The 12,183-nt window shown below is 43.6% G+C and overlaps 1 protein-coding gene across 1 annotated transcript in view; it reads right to left on the bottom strand.

The window, feature by feature from the left end:
• The window catches only part of CHN1 (chimerin 1), a 227,390-nt gene extending 218,655 nt beyond the window's left edge, over window positions 1-8,735 (bottom strand). The window contains exons 1-2 of the mRNA XM_066281004.1: window positions 8,520-8,735; window positions 8,194-8,390 (exon numbers count right to left, since the gene is read on the bottom strand). Of these exons, the coding sequence (XP_066137101.1) occupies window positions 8,194-8,212 (19 nt within the window). The 5' untranslated portion in view covers window positions 8,213-8,390; window positions 8,520-8,735. The remainder of the gene's footprint in view (window positions 1-8,193; window positions 8,391-8,519) is intronic.
• Between the last annotated feature and the right edge of the window lie 3,448 nt (window positions 8,736-12,183).

Here is a 12,183-nt window from a genome sequence, read left to right as displayed (position 1 = left end):
AGCCCTTTGAAAAAGAACGACTGTCTGTCAGCCAATGAAATTTCCCCACGTCATATCAACTCACCATCACCCTACCGACCCTCTAAATCACCCCCACGCAGGAGAATCTGCGCGACTTCTCTGGCCCATTTTGCGAACCAGAGAATCTCGTCCAGGAAGCGCTCTAATAAGTAAAGCTTTTGCTGTTCCACACTTGGTGGCTATGCCCTTCTTTCTTCCTCAGCGGGGAAAATACCCGCTGGTGCCGAAACCCAGGAGGAGCTCAAAGTCCGCAAGACCGCTTCTCTTCCCTTCTGAGGAAGAACCCAGGACCTCTGACTTTCCACCTACTTCAGCACACGGTGCAGTAAGTCCCCTGCCTCCAGCCTCCCCTCAGTCCTTTCTGCTGAGACTCCCTGTCCATAATTGCAGCTACGTCAGGGACCTCTTATCCGTTCCGAGTGCATGTGTGCCCATGGAGATGTCCGGGACACATCCACTCTACCTAACCATCTGGTGGCCAGAGCTTGAGTTGCAGGATGCCAATTCTCATCTCTGATCACTTCGAGAACTGAAGGCGGCCATGGGAGGCACAGGAATCTAAACCTGATTCAAAAACACTTCTGGAGTGCCTTATCTGGAATCTCTCAAAGATAGATCCCTCCCTAAAAAAGAAGAAACTAACCTTCTTCTGCAATGTAGCCTGGCCACAATACCCACTGGATAACCAGACCAGGTGGCCTCCTGAAGGGACTTTTGATTTTAACACCCTTACTGATTTGCGGAACTATTGCCAAGAAACTGGGAAATGGTTGGAGATCCCTTACATTCAGAGCTTCTGGCATTTGCGTTCTCGTCCTAATCTCTGTGCTGGCTGCTCTACAGCACAGGTCCTTTTTGGCCAGAGAAACTTCAGCTAAACCCTCCACTCCTGATCTTTCCTCTTTCGCAGACCCCTAACCCTCTCCCCCCCTCCTGCCCTACCCCCGGGGGTACCTCTCTCTCAAGATCCCTCTCTAGTCCCTCTGTGGACCTCTCCGCTCGGGTCTCTTCCCTCCAGGAAGCCCCCTCCCCCGCCGGCCAGGAGCCCCTCCCTTCTCCGCTGTGTTCTTAAACCCCTCCTCCATCAGGCCACCCTCCTCTGCCGGCCATTGGCCCTCACGTGGGTTTTCAGGGCTCCTGACCCCACTGCCCAACCCCAGTTTTCTTGCAGGAAGGCCTGGCCCTGTCCTGCCTCTGGTTCCAGCATTTCTGGCTGGATCTGGTTGCCAGGCTCCCCAGCCCCCCCTCCTTTTATTCTCAGCCCCCAAACTCCTATCTGAGACCTGATAAACATGGCATTTAAGGTTTTTAATGGTCAAGAGGAAAAGGCCGAGGCTATTCACCAGGACCACATGCAGCAAAAGGTAACACTCCAAACTCAGGCTCTTGTGGCAGCCCGGAGGCCAGCAGAGCAACAGGGGCAAGGCATAGGAGGTGCCCAACCCAAGTCCAGGCCACAAAGAGGAACCCCACCGGAAGCTTGCTTTAAATGTGGCAAGGGGGGTCACTGGTCCCAGCAGTGCCCCTGCCTGAGGTCACCCACTAAGCCCTGCCCTAACTGTAAGCAGCCTGGTCACTGGTGGAGTGATTGCCCCTTTTGGGTAACAGGTTCATCCTCAGTGCCTCTACGTGGAGGTCAAGCCACCCAAATGGGAGGCCAAGCCAGCCAGGTGGGCCCATAGCTCAAACTCCTGGCCTCATGGACGACTGATGCAGCCCGAACTCAAAGACCCCCATTACCCTCACCAAGCCCAGGGTAATACCGCATGTAGCGGGTAAGTCCATCTCGTTTCTTGTGGACATCTGGGCTACCTTCTCTGTTTTGCCATCACACTCTGGACCTCTAGTTCCCTCATGAGTCTCAGTTATGGGGGTAGACGGGACTCCATACAGTAATATTGACTACTCCTACGGAAAACACCTTGGTACCATGTCTCTTGCCTCAAGCTTGCCCCCAAACAGGACTGCTGGCAGTCAGAACCATTGGGCCCTACCCATCTTCGGCTCACCAAAAGGCTGGGCCCTGCAGATTCTCCTGTTGCTCCTGTCCCTCCCACCAGGAACCTGCCGCCAGAGTGAGCTAAAGCAGAGAGCCATGCTGTTCAATGAGACTGGCCCAATGGAAGAAAGCATCGGGGTCCTCCACCGTCTGCAAGAGAAACTGCGCAAGGACCTCTCCTTCTACAACCCGCTTAACTCCTGGTGGCAGCCACCCATCCTCACCTGGGCTGCCCCTATCCTAGATCCTCTTCTAATTATCAGCATATTTGTTGTAGTAATATAAGGTTATAGTAATTAAATATATAGAAATATAAAAATATGGATGATATATAAAAGTAATTAAAAGGATATTAAAAATAATTATTAAAATTAAGTAAAGTTATGCCAATTGGATAGGAATTAATATAGTGGCTTAGTGCCATAACTCTGTAATGTGATAAACAGACTCTGACTTTCAAGCAGAGCCCAGTTAGTATGTGTGTGAAGTTATACATAGATAAGAAGTGGCTTGGTGTTATTTACATTAACTTTGTAAATTAATGAAAATAAGAACATCTTAAAAAGTGGTTTAATGTAAACATTTCAGTAGATTGATAATAAAGGGGTTTCCCTGCGAGGAATTCCTAAAAAGGTGGTTTGAGGTGATAATCCTGTAAATTGACACCTGTTAGAAGGCATTGGCCAGAAAGGGTACTAAAGTTGAGGGGCCCCGTGCTGCAGTAGTCACCCAGACTCCAACGTTGATGTGGACTGTCTCCATGCTGCTCTGAGCTCTGACCAAAGACAGCCGAGAGGAGCACGCCGACAGGGCCCCCTTAAGCTGTACCCAGGCACGCCAAAAGGATTTGTGAGTAATAAACTGCCTGTGTGATTACTGCAACTAATTTGTGTGTCGGTTGTGTCTTTCCTCCAGTGGCATTTAACAGTAGCATCCTCATAGCCGCCTCAAGAGTAGTCTCAAAGAGGCTGCCAGCCCTGCTGATAAGCAGGAGTGTCCCACTGCATGGGGAAGTCGAATCAGGGATGCCTGATCGATGTAGAGCTTGGGCTCTATTGGGACAATATTACTCATATTTGCTCCTCTTTTTAAAATTCTTACAGGCCGCATCCACAAGGTTTCTCGAGTCACGGTCAAACAGATGCTCCTGCACCCATATACGCCACTCCCCTCAGAGCCACCTCCTCCCGACCTCCCCTCCCCACGATGCCCCTAGTCAGCAGGAAGTTGCCAGACGAATAGTGGCACCCCTATCTAACCTAAAAGGTCGGAATGTGAGGTCAGTTGGCAATGGAGGAGGGTCACGTGGGGGACCAGGCCCAGGAACTTTGGCTGGAACTGTCCACACCCATGCCCGCCAAAATGAAACAGCCCAGTACAGAGCCCTTTGAAAAAGAACGACTGTCAGCCAATGAAATTTCGCCACGTCATATCAACTCGCCATCACCCTACCGACCCTATAAATCACCCCCATATGGGAGAATCCGCGACTTCTCTGGCCCATTTTGCGAACCAGAGAACCTTGTCCAGGAAGCGCTCTAGTAAATAAAGCTTTTGCTGTTCCACACTTGGTGGCCATGCCCTTCTTTCCTCCTTGGCAGGGAAAATATAAATACATTACAATCTGCAGGGACAGATGTGACTCAAAAGACTGCATCACCAATATTCCTTGTACAGAAATGGTGACTGTATCAGAGTTATAGCAACTATAATTCCTCATCTCTCTTACGTAGGACCAAATCTCCCAATGGAAATACTAAGTTTTGGCACTAGTAAAAGAAGGAATATGGACAAGTACTTAAATAAAAATGGTGATTTTAATAAAGCTGAAAAGAAACAAAAGATTCTAAGAAACTAGCTGGGCTCTCACCACTGGACCATCCTTCTCACATTCTTTGAGAGCAACTCCTGAAAAATAAAAATATCAGCAGTGTGTACTGAAGTGGAAATTTCCTATAAAATTAGCTTTTGATGAAATAAATCATACTGAAAAAGTGCAGTTGACTTGTCTTTTAAAAATAAATTTTAGCACCAGGACAGTCATAGGAGATCAGAAAATGTCCTAACTGCATCACAAAGAATACACCATTGCCATTTAACAGCTCCAAAAGATGTTTACAAAGATGCCCACAAGCCAATGTGTCAGGGTAGTCAGAGATGCCTAATAAAGTAGCATAATGAAAGGTTTCCACGGCAGTAAAAGAGTCTGAGGAAAGAAGAAATTTCAGTGAAACCCAAGTATGAGAAGTGATCTACAGCAGTGATGATGGCAACTATACGGTAATGAAAGGAAAACGAGAAATGGGTCGTGGGGACAACATCAGAGCTAATTCTACCCACACAGAGAAGAGAGTTACACAGGGTTCAGCCAGCCTAGCTGGACTGTAATTGTGTTACTGGTAGCCTCTGGTCTGGGCTGTAAACCACAGCCCCATTTACCTATAAATGACAGAAATCCCCGCCAAAGGATGACTTTGCAAGATGCTTTTTCACCCAGCTCTGTCAACTTGGACTCTACTGGCATGGTCAATCAGCATGTTCTGTCAGGTACACCAGCTAAAAACTCCTAAATGAGATGATCTGAGACTTTCCTTTGAGCTCGGCAATTATTAGAAAACAGGTGCTTCTCTATCTGGGAAGTTCTAACAAAGCCTACATGGAATTAGGCAGTTAGGTGCAAGCACTATAGTTCTGGGATGTCAACTCTAAGACAGGGACCATGTTTCTTGCATACTGCTATAGATGTTTGTTGAACAAATAGGCAAGGTGAGTGAGCAGACTCTGAAGTACATTTGAATAATTATATCTGATATGAGGATTTTAAAATTACCTATCTATGTGGATGATTGAGGGGCAGGTTCATCTGAAAAGTGAATAAAAATTCTTGAAAATTCCTGAATCTTCAAAAATGCACATTGTCGACTCCCAAATTAGACTGTAAAGTCAGAAAAAATTAGGCTCTGGTTTTTCTATCATGAAATAAAGCAAAAATTTGCATTAAAATATTATTTTAAGCATCAAGAAAGTGATTAATATGGTACGCAAAAGGTGAAGAAGACATCCTTCACTCTTCAGTTTAACTTGAGAATTATTTTACTGAGGTCCTACAACATACTTACGTGAAAAAATTAAATGCATACATTAATGTAAAATTGTAGTAGGTAATTTTAGAGGCTCTCATTTTTTAAAATGAAACAAACTTTTACTAACTTCCTAAAAAAAGAACACTCTTTACAATAATAAAAATTCTGGGTGGCCATGTAAAACACAGAGCAAAAACACAGATTCTATTGCTGGCTGCTATTATGCACTGAATTGTATCCCCTCCCACAAATTCGCATGTTGAGGCTCTGTCCCCCCAGTGTCATAATATTTGGACATGGTCCTTTGGAGGTAGTTAGAATTAGAAGACATCATGAAGGTGGGGTCCTCATGACAGGATTAGTGCCCTTATAAGAAGACAGATGGACGTCTGCAAGCCAGGAAGAGGGCTCTTACCAGGAAGTAAATTAGCTGGTACCTTGGTCTTGGAACTTCCCAGCCTTCCAAACTGGGAGAAATAAATATATGTTGTGTAAGCCACCAGTTTATTGTATTTTACTATGGCAATTCAAGCAGACTAGCCTAACCAACTAATACACACAAGATACACAAGATGGGGTCCTGACAATGGTTTCTTTGGGAGGCTCAGGTAGAAATCTATTGAGATCTGATTTTGATGACTGAGAAGTTTCTTGTTCCTACCTTCTCTTCACCACCAACACACAGAATTTTATTACTTCATTGCTCCTCTGTTGTAAGTTGGTTATTAAGAGTATATATAAAGAGATAGAAGGTATTTCTGACTAAGACCAACTAGTTAAATAATAGTAATATCTAAAATAAAATCCATTTCTTCTAACCCTGAGGACTGCTTTAACATATGCAAAAGCTCTTTTGAATTGGACAAGTTTGAAAAAATCCAGTATTTATCTTTAATGCAATGGTTCTCAAACTCGAGTGTGCATAGGAATAGTAGGGAAGTCCCTTTAAAAACCCCATCTCCCAGAAAGGCAGGTGCTATAGGTCTTTCAGCTAAAGAGTCAACATTTTTAACTAACATTTCAGATGATTGATGAGTGGAGTGCAACCACACTTTTGAGAGCAGCTGCTGTTCTCTCGTTACTGGAAAAAATAGCCTCTGCACACAGGTGTCCTTTACAACAGAGAAATGTTCTTAAAAACTTAAACCAAATTGGATTTTGTAAACTGAATTATATTTTCTCACAAGTAAAAATGTAAAGATACTTTATTCACTTTGAGGGGAGAGAGTGGTTTCTTATACCTTCAAATTCCACGTTCTTCCTTTCCTCATCTCTACTTCAGGAGTTAAAGATTTAACAATTTAGGGATCCTTTTAAGAGCTTTATCACACACTTCTCAATTTATCTGTTTTATTCATCAAGAAAGTCAGTATTCTAAAATAAACATGGATAGTTTGTAAACATAACCTCTGAAAACCTTGAAAATTCAGACTTATCTCTTTAGGAAGGATAATAAATTTAGTCAGAAAATTTTAAAGAGAAATTTACTTTTGGAAATCTTACTGCTATGTATTAGCTCCAACAGTGAAAGATAAACATCTCTTCAAAAGAAATTAACTATGATTAAAGCCTTTCATCATTTTTAAAATTTTTTATTGATTGATTGATTTTAGAGAGGGAGGGACAGAAAGAGAGAAACATCACTCTTTGTTCCACTTATGTATGCATTCACTGGTTGATTCTATATGTGCACTGACCAGGAATCAAACTCATAACTTTGGCATATCGGGACAATGCTCTAACCAACTGAGCTACTCTGCCAGGACTAGCCTTCCCTCATTTTAAACTCTGTGTTTAAAAAGTATGCACTTAAGGAAAATGCTTCTAAGTAAAGATTAGATACAATGTATTGGGAAACAGTGAGATTTTTATTATTTCTTTCATAGAAAGAAAAAACATGCTTTAAAGACCCTATGAGGACCAACACCAAATAAGAAATGTCATTTCTAGTATTCTGGGTATTTGGACAAAGTATAAACACAGCCCCAGACTGAACACTGGCAAACTGTGTTCTAGGCTCAATTCTGCCACAAAAGGGCCAAATGACCTTGATCAAACCTCTATGAGTCTAAATTTAATTTATAAAATAAGATGGTTAAATAAAAGTAACTCACTCTATATTTACATCAAAAGGCATTTGTGGTATGTGATGCTTGATCAAATGACATTATTAAAACGTAACTGGAAACTTAATATTGTGAGTTAACTTACTGACTGTCCTTATAGCTATCAGTTACATATTATCCTACTTTGTTTCTTCGAAAAACTGAATACTTTGATCATCTAAATTTTCACATCCTGTGTGTACTGAGTTTTCTGAGCAAGGTAATACATATGTACCATAATCTGTTTCTGTAAAAGGAAACAATGTATCTTTTCAGTCTTTTCCAACCCACTGCCATTGCTGACTCTAGGAGGAAAAAAAACAAACCTGAAATCTCTACCACTGAAACAATAGTGTTGTAGTAATTACATCACAGAAATAACGTTTCTTTGCCGAAATACTCAAAATATTCTCCTGAGATTACTTAATTCCAGTAATCAACTTTCTTCTGTGTGCTGTCATGTTAGAGCAATCATTTTCAATTTTAACAAATACTAAGTTCACCACTTATTCTAGTTTCCAACGTACTACACCGAGTCAAAAAAAAAAAAATTCCCCTCCAAATCCAACAGGAATCAACACATGCATTTGGCAACTCCAGAGAGGCTGGGATGCACAGACATCTTGTTCACAATAAATAAACTTTCTAGGATCTTTATTTGCCGACCTGACAAACGTAGGTTTGGAAACAACCAGCCAACTTCCCTTCCAAGTTGGCATCTTAGAGAATCCTGCGTTAACAAAACACCCAGGACCTCAGAGCCTCCCATCCCAGAATTGGCCAGGGGAGCACACGCCCATCGGCCCTGCCAGGAGAGGAAACAATGGGAAAAGCGCGAGGGAGCAAGACCGGCGCTCCGGGCTCCCCAACTCTCCCGCCCCGGCCCACGCCCGACACCGCGCAGGGCTCCCGCGCCCCAGGCCACTGTCCCCGAACTCCGGGGCGCGGCCCACCTGCGGCGGCGTGGGCAAAGCGCTGCACTTACCAAACAGGGTCAGGGCCATTGTAAAGGCGCTCGCCCACTGCTCGCTGCCGCCCGCCAGTCCACGCGCTCCTCCCAGGCCGGCCGGAGATCACCGCATCGGCCCGCGGCGCTCGCACCTTGGAGAGAGTCGGGAGTCGGAGGGGCGTGGTGGGGACGCCGGCGCGCAGGGAGGCTGCAGGCCGGGACGCAGGGCGCCGCTGCAAGAAAAAGTTATTTACGCGTTATTGTCCCACGCACCCGTATAGGAGAGACCCGCTAGGTCTCGGCGACCGGGCACTTGTCGCTGCCATCTGTGCACTACGCGGAGCGCGCGCGGGCGGCGGTACCTGCCAGACTGGGCGGGGGGCTTGGCCGCGGCGCAGTGGCGGGCGGAGAGGCGGCGCCGCAGCGGCGGTGGCGGCGACGGGGACAGGAGCAGCCGCGTAGAGCCCCCAGCGGGGCGCGCTCACTCCGCATCCCGCGGCCTGGCAGACGCCATCTTGCGATAGCGTCTCCCCCTGGATCCGCCGCCGCGCCTCGTCCCGCCTCCCCCTCGGGTCGCGGAGCAGAGTGCGTTCCCATGGCAACAGGCGCGCGCAGGGGATGGGGGCGCGCGCCCCTCCTGCCCCGGGCCCGGAGCATCCGCCCGCGCGGCGGATGAGGCGGCGTTCCGGACCCGGGCTGGGGCGGGGGTGGGTGCAGGTTAGTTGAAAGCCCAGGTTTTTTCTTGAATGGGATTTGAGGAGGCTCAGAGAGGAGAAAAACTGAGCTGTTACTCGAAAGAGGAAGAGTCACGGGAAGATGCTCATGAATACGGGGACCCAGCCAGGGTCATCTGGGGATCGGGTCGTTTGAGGCTATATTATATATATATCCCCAGGCGCCCTTCGGGTTAACGGAGAGTCTGGGGCCTGTGACCTGAAACTACAGGACTCAGAAGGGAGCCTGGAGTCAACCAAGAGAGGCACCGAATGTCGCTCACTTTCCATTTGGATTTAGGAGCCACTAGGAGTAGTTCTGTCGGATTGTCTTATGTGAGGACACATCAGTTGGTTACAGAGCATTTGGGATTACCTAAAATAAATTGTTACAGAGTCAATGTTTAAACCTAATTTTCTGCCTTTTACTTTAGACCGATTTGATACTGTCTCAGGAAAAATCAACATCTCTCACTAATTGACACTTCTCCTTTACCACAAAAGATTGTTCCCCTGAGCTTTTGCATTTATCTCAGAATCACTGACAACATCCTTCTTCCTGTGATGTTCTCTGCTTGGCCTCTGACTCTGCGTTAATTAAGGAGAAGCCACGTAACGCCTTGAGATTATCAGCCAAAAGATGTTCTTGAAAAGCTCAGTTATGATTTTTTTAGTCGTTTTCATTTAATGTATTAAAAAACTTAGTATTCTCTAGTTGCTGTATTTGTTCCTCGTTTTAAAATTTTCTCCTTTTTTATTTTTCTCTTGTGTCCCTGCTTAGGGATTTGATACTATTTCTGTATCTAATCACGTTGATTTTCTCTTTGGTTCTTTTTTTTTCTCTCTCTCTCTCTCTTTGGTTCTTATTTCTTTCTACGTGCATCTTCATCTTTCCTCTTTCAATTCCTCAGATTCCCTAATGTCATTTTCTTGCTCTAATTTTCAACTAATTCTTTTAAGGATATTATATAAATATGTAGCTCGTATTTAATTTATCTTGAGGATCAAAATCGTTACAAAAATGAAAGTTACTACTTCAGCTACCACCACAGTTAATTCATCATCATTTCACAGCTGACTCAAACATCAGAAGAAAAAGAAAGCAGATTGGAAGGAGGAGCCAAGCCTTTTGTTTCATGTCAATTAACTTAAGAAAAAAGACATAGGAAAATAATTCAACATGAACGGGGAAACGTGTTAAGATGCTACATGCTTGAAATGTTCTGATGTAAAATAGCTCTTCTTTAGCCACTGCTATTGAAATAAATCTTGAAATCCCCCGAATTTTAAATCTTTAATGAGTAGGGTTCCCAATTTTGAACAGCCTTTCTGTTCTTGAAAAATTACAAATGCACAGCTCATGAAGATAAATGAGAAACTCTAGAAGGCTTTGTGGGACAGATTTTACAGCCATGTAAAGATTGCCGCTGATTTGCTCTGCAACCAGATAAATCAGAGACTGAAAAACCATTTACTGTCTCAACCAGTGGTCTTCAACCAAGGAAGTACAAAGGGACCTAATTTCCCTTTGAGGATCTAATGAAAATACTGTTCCTATTCCTGGAAAAATGATTATGTACATACGTACACTGGCCAAAAAATTTTCACACAATTTCATGGGGGGTTAGGAATTATTCCAGGAACCTTAGTTTAACCTTCAATACCCTTTGTCATCTCAAAGTTTTTGCCTTTATAATTAAAATTTTTTAAGATTTGCCTTTTCTCGTAAAAGCATGGAATTTTCAAGAATGAACCAAACTACTCCAATTTACAGATAAGAAAACTGAAGGCCTAGCAATCAAAAGATTTTTCCAAATGTGTATACCTATTTAGTGGCAAAATAAATAGGAAAATCTTAGGCATCTGTTCTTCCTGACCACCTCCCTCACTCTCTATTCCCCACCAATTTTGAGGGTACATGGCTTGAATTTAAAAAGAAAAATCTGTTTAGTATTAGAAGCAGAGTAGCCAGGGAGCTATTTCATTCTCAGCCATTTTTGTATGTTTGGATCTCCTAGTTTGGGAAGTGAATTTTGTCCCAAAGACTCTTTATTCACAGGCTCCTCTACTCAGGACTATGTGTCCAATCAGGCTAAGGGTAGAAACGTGCTTTCTTCTCCTTTATTAAGCTCTTATAATTAAGGGATACCAGAACATCAAGGTTTTGGTGCTACAACTTAGCTTGCTGCAACTCCTTCTCTGTTCCTTAGGGGTTATCCTGGAAAGGACTCAGAGGAAAGAAAATTAAACAGTCCTGTGCTCAGACTCCCTGCCTATGGTACCAAGCGTTCGTTACTAGAGCAGCTTTGCACTTGCTAGTTGTGGTCAAGACCACTGAATCCTAGAGTTAGCTTAGGCTCAGATGGGGACCTTCCTCCCCTCCCCTTCCTCCTTTCCACACAAGTCTTGGCACTCCCACACCCAAAGCACAGACACAGGCACCCCAGGAGATGCTTTTAGGATACTGTTTGAAACAATACAGCTGAATGTTACCATGTTTTCCTTTTCAAGCATCTAGCTTTTCACAAGTGATTCCTTTCTATTGATTTCCTAATGGTTTGATGCTCTAACAAAATGCTTTCTAACCTTGATCAAAGTGGTACGTCTTGAAAATAGTATTTGTTTTTATAATATTGTATTAGCCAATGAGGAATAGAGTGTGTTTCTTTTCTCACTTGGCTGGAAATAAAGCAGTAGCCTTTTGGCTACAGAGTCAATGTAAGGAAGGGCGTTAACCACTTGGGGGTGATTATTATGGGTGGTGCCTTAGATTGTTTATTAAAAGGGCAAAGAATGAATTGATTTTTCAAAACATTTATGTTTTCATTCAAAGATTTAATTTTCTGCTTGACACGCAAGCACCTAGAACAGTCAGATTTGTTTTCTCTGTTACTAACTAGTTGTTAAAAGTTTTAGAAAAATGTTTAACTCCTTCTGGTTCTTCTCATCTTTATTTGTAAAATGAAGGAATGGGACTAAGTTATCTCAAATGTTCCTTTTAAATTTAGCTATTGTTCTGTGATATTTTAATATCTTTAAATTAACTGGATTGTGGGTAAAACAAGGCATTTTATTTGACCATTCAGTATATTTAAAGTGCTAGTATAGCTTTTAAGTCTGAGTCATTACATTAGTTTCTAATAAGGAAGCCATTATTAATACTACCATTTTATCTACCGTATCTTAACTAACATTATATTCATTGCATAGACAGCAACCCTTTTTACAGACTTAACAAGATCACATTAAACAGTCCATTTCAAATTTACTGAAATGGTTTCTCTCTCTTTTTTAACGAGAGAGAAGGGGACAG

This window comes from Saccopteryx bilineata, chromosome 5 (assembly GCF_036850765.1).
Source record: "Saccopteryx bilineata isolate mSacBil1 chromosome 5, mSacBil1_pri_phased_curated, whole genome shotgun sequence".
In the NCBI taxonomy this organism is placed as follows: Eukaryota; Metazoa; Chordata; class Mammalia; order Chiroptera; family Emballonuridae; genus Saccopteryx; species Saccopteryx bilineata.
The sequence above is the reverse complement of the archived record's forward strand: the minus strand, read 5'-3'. Positions and strand labels throughout refer to the sequence as shown.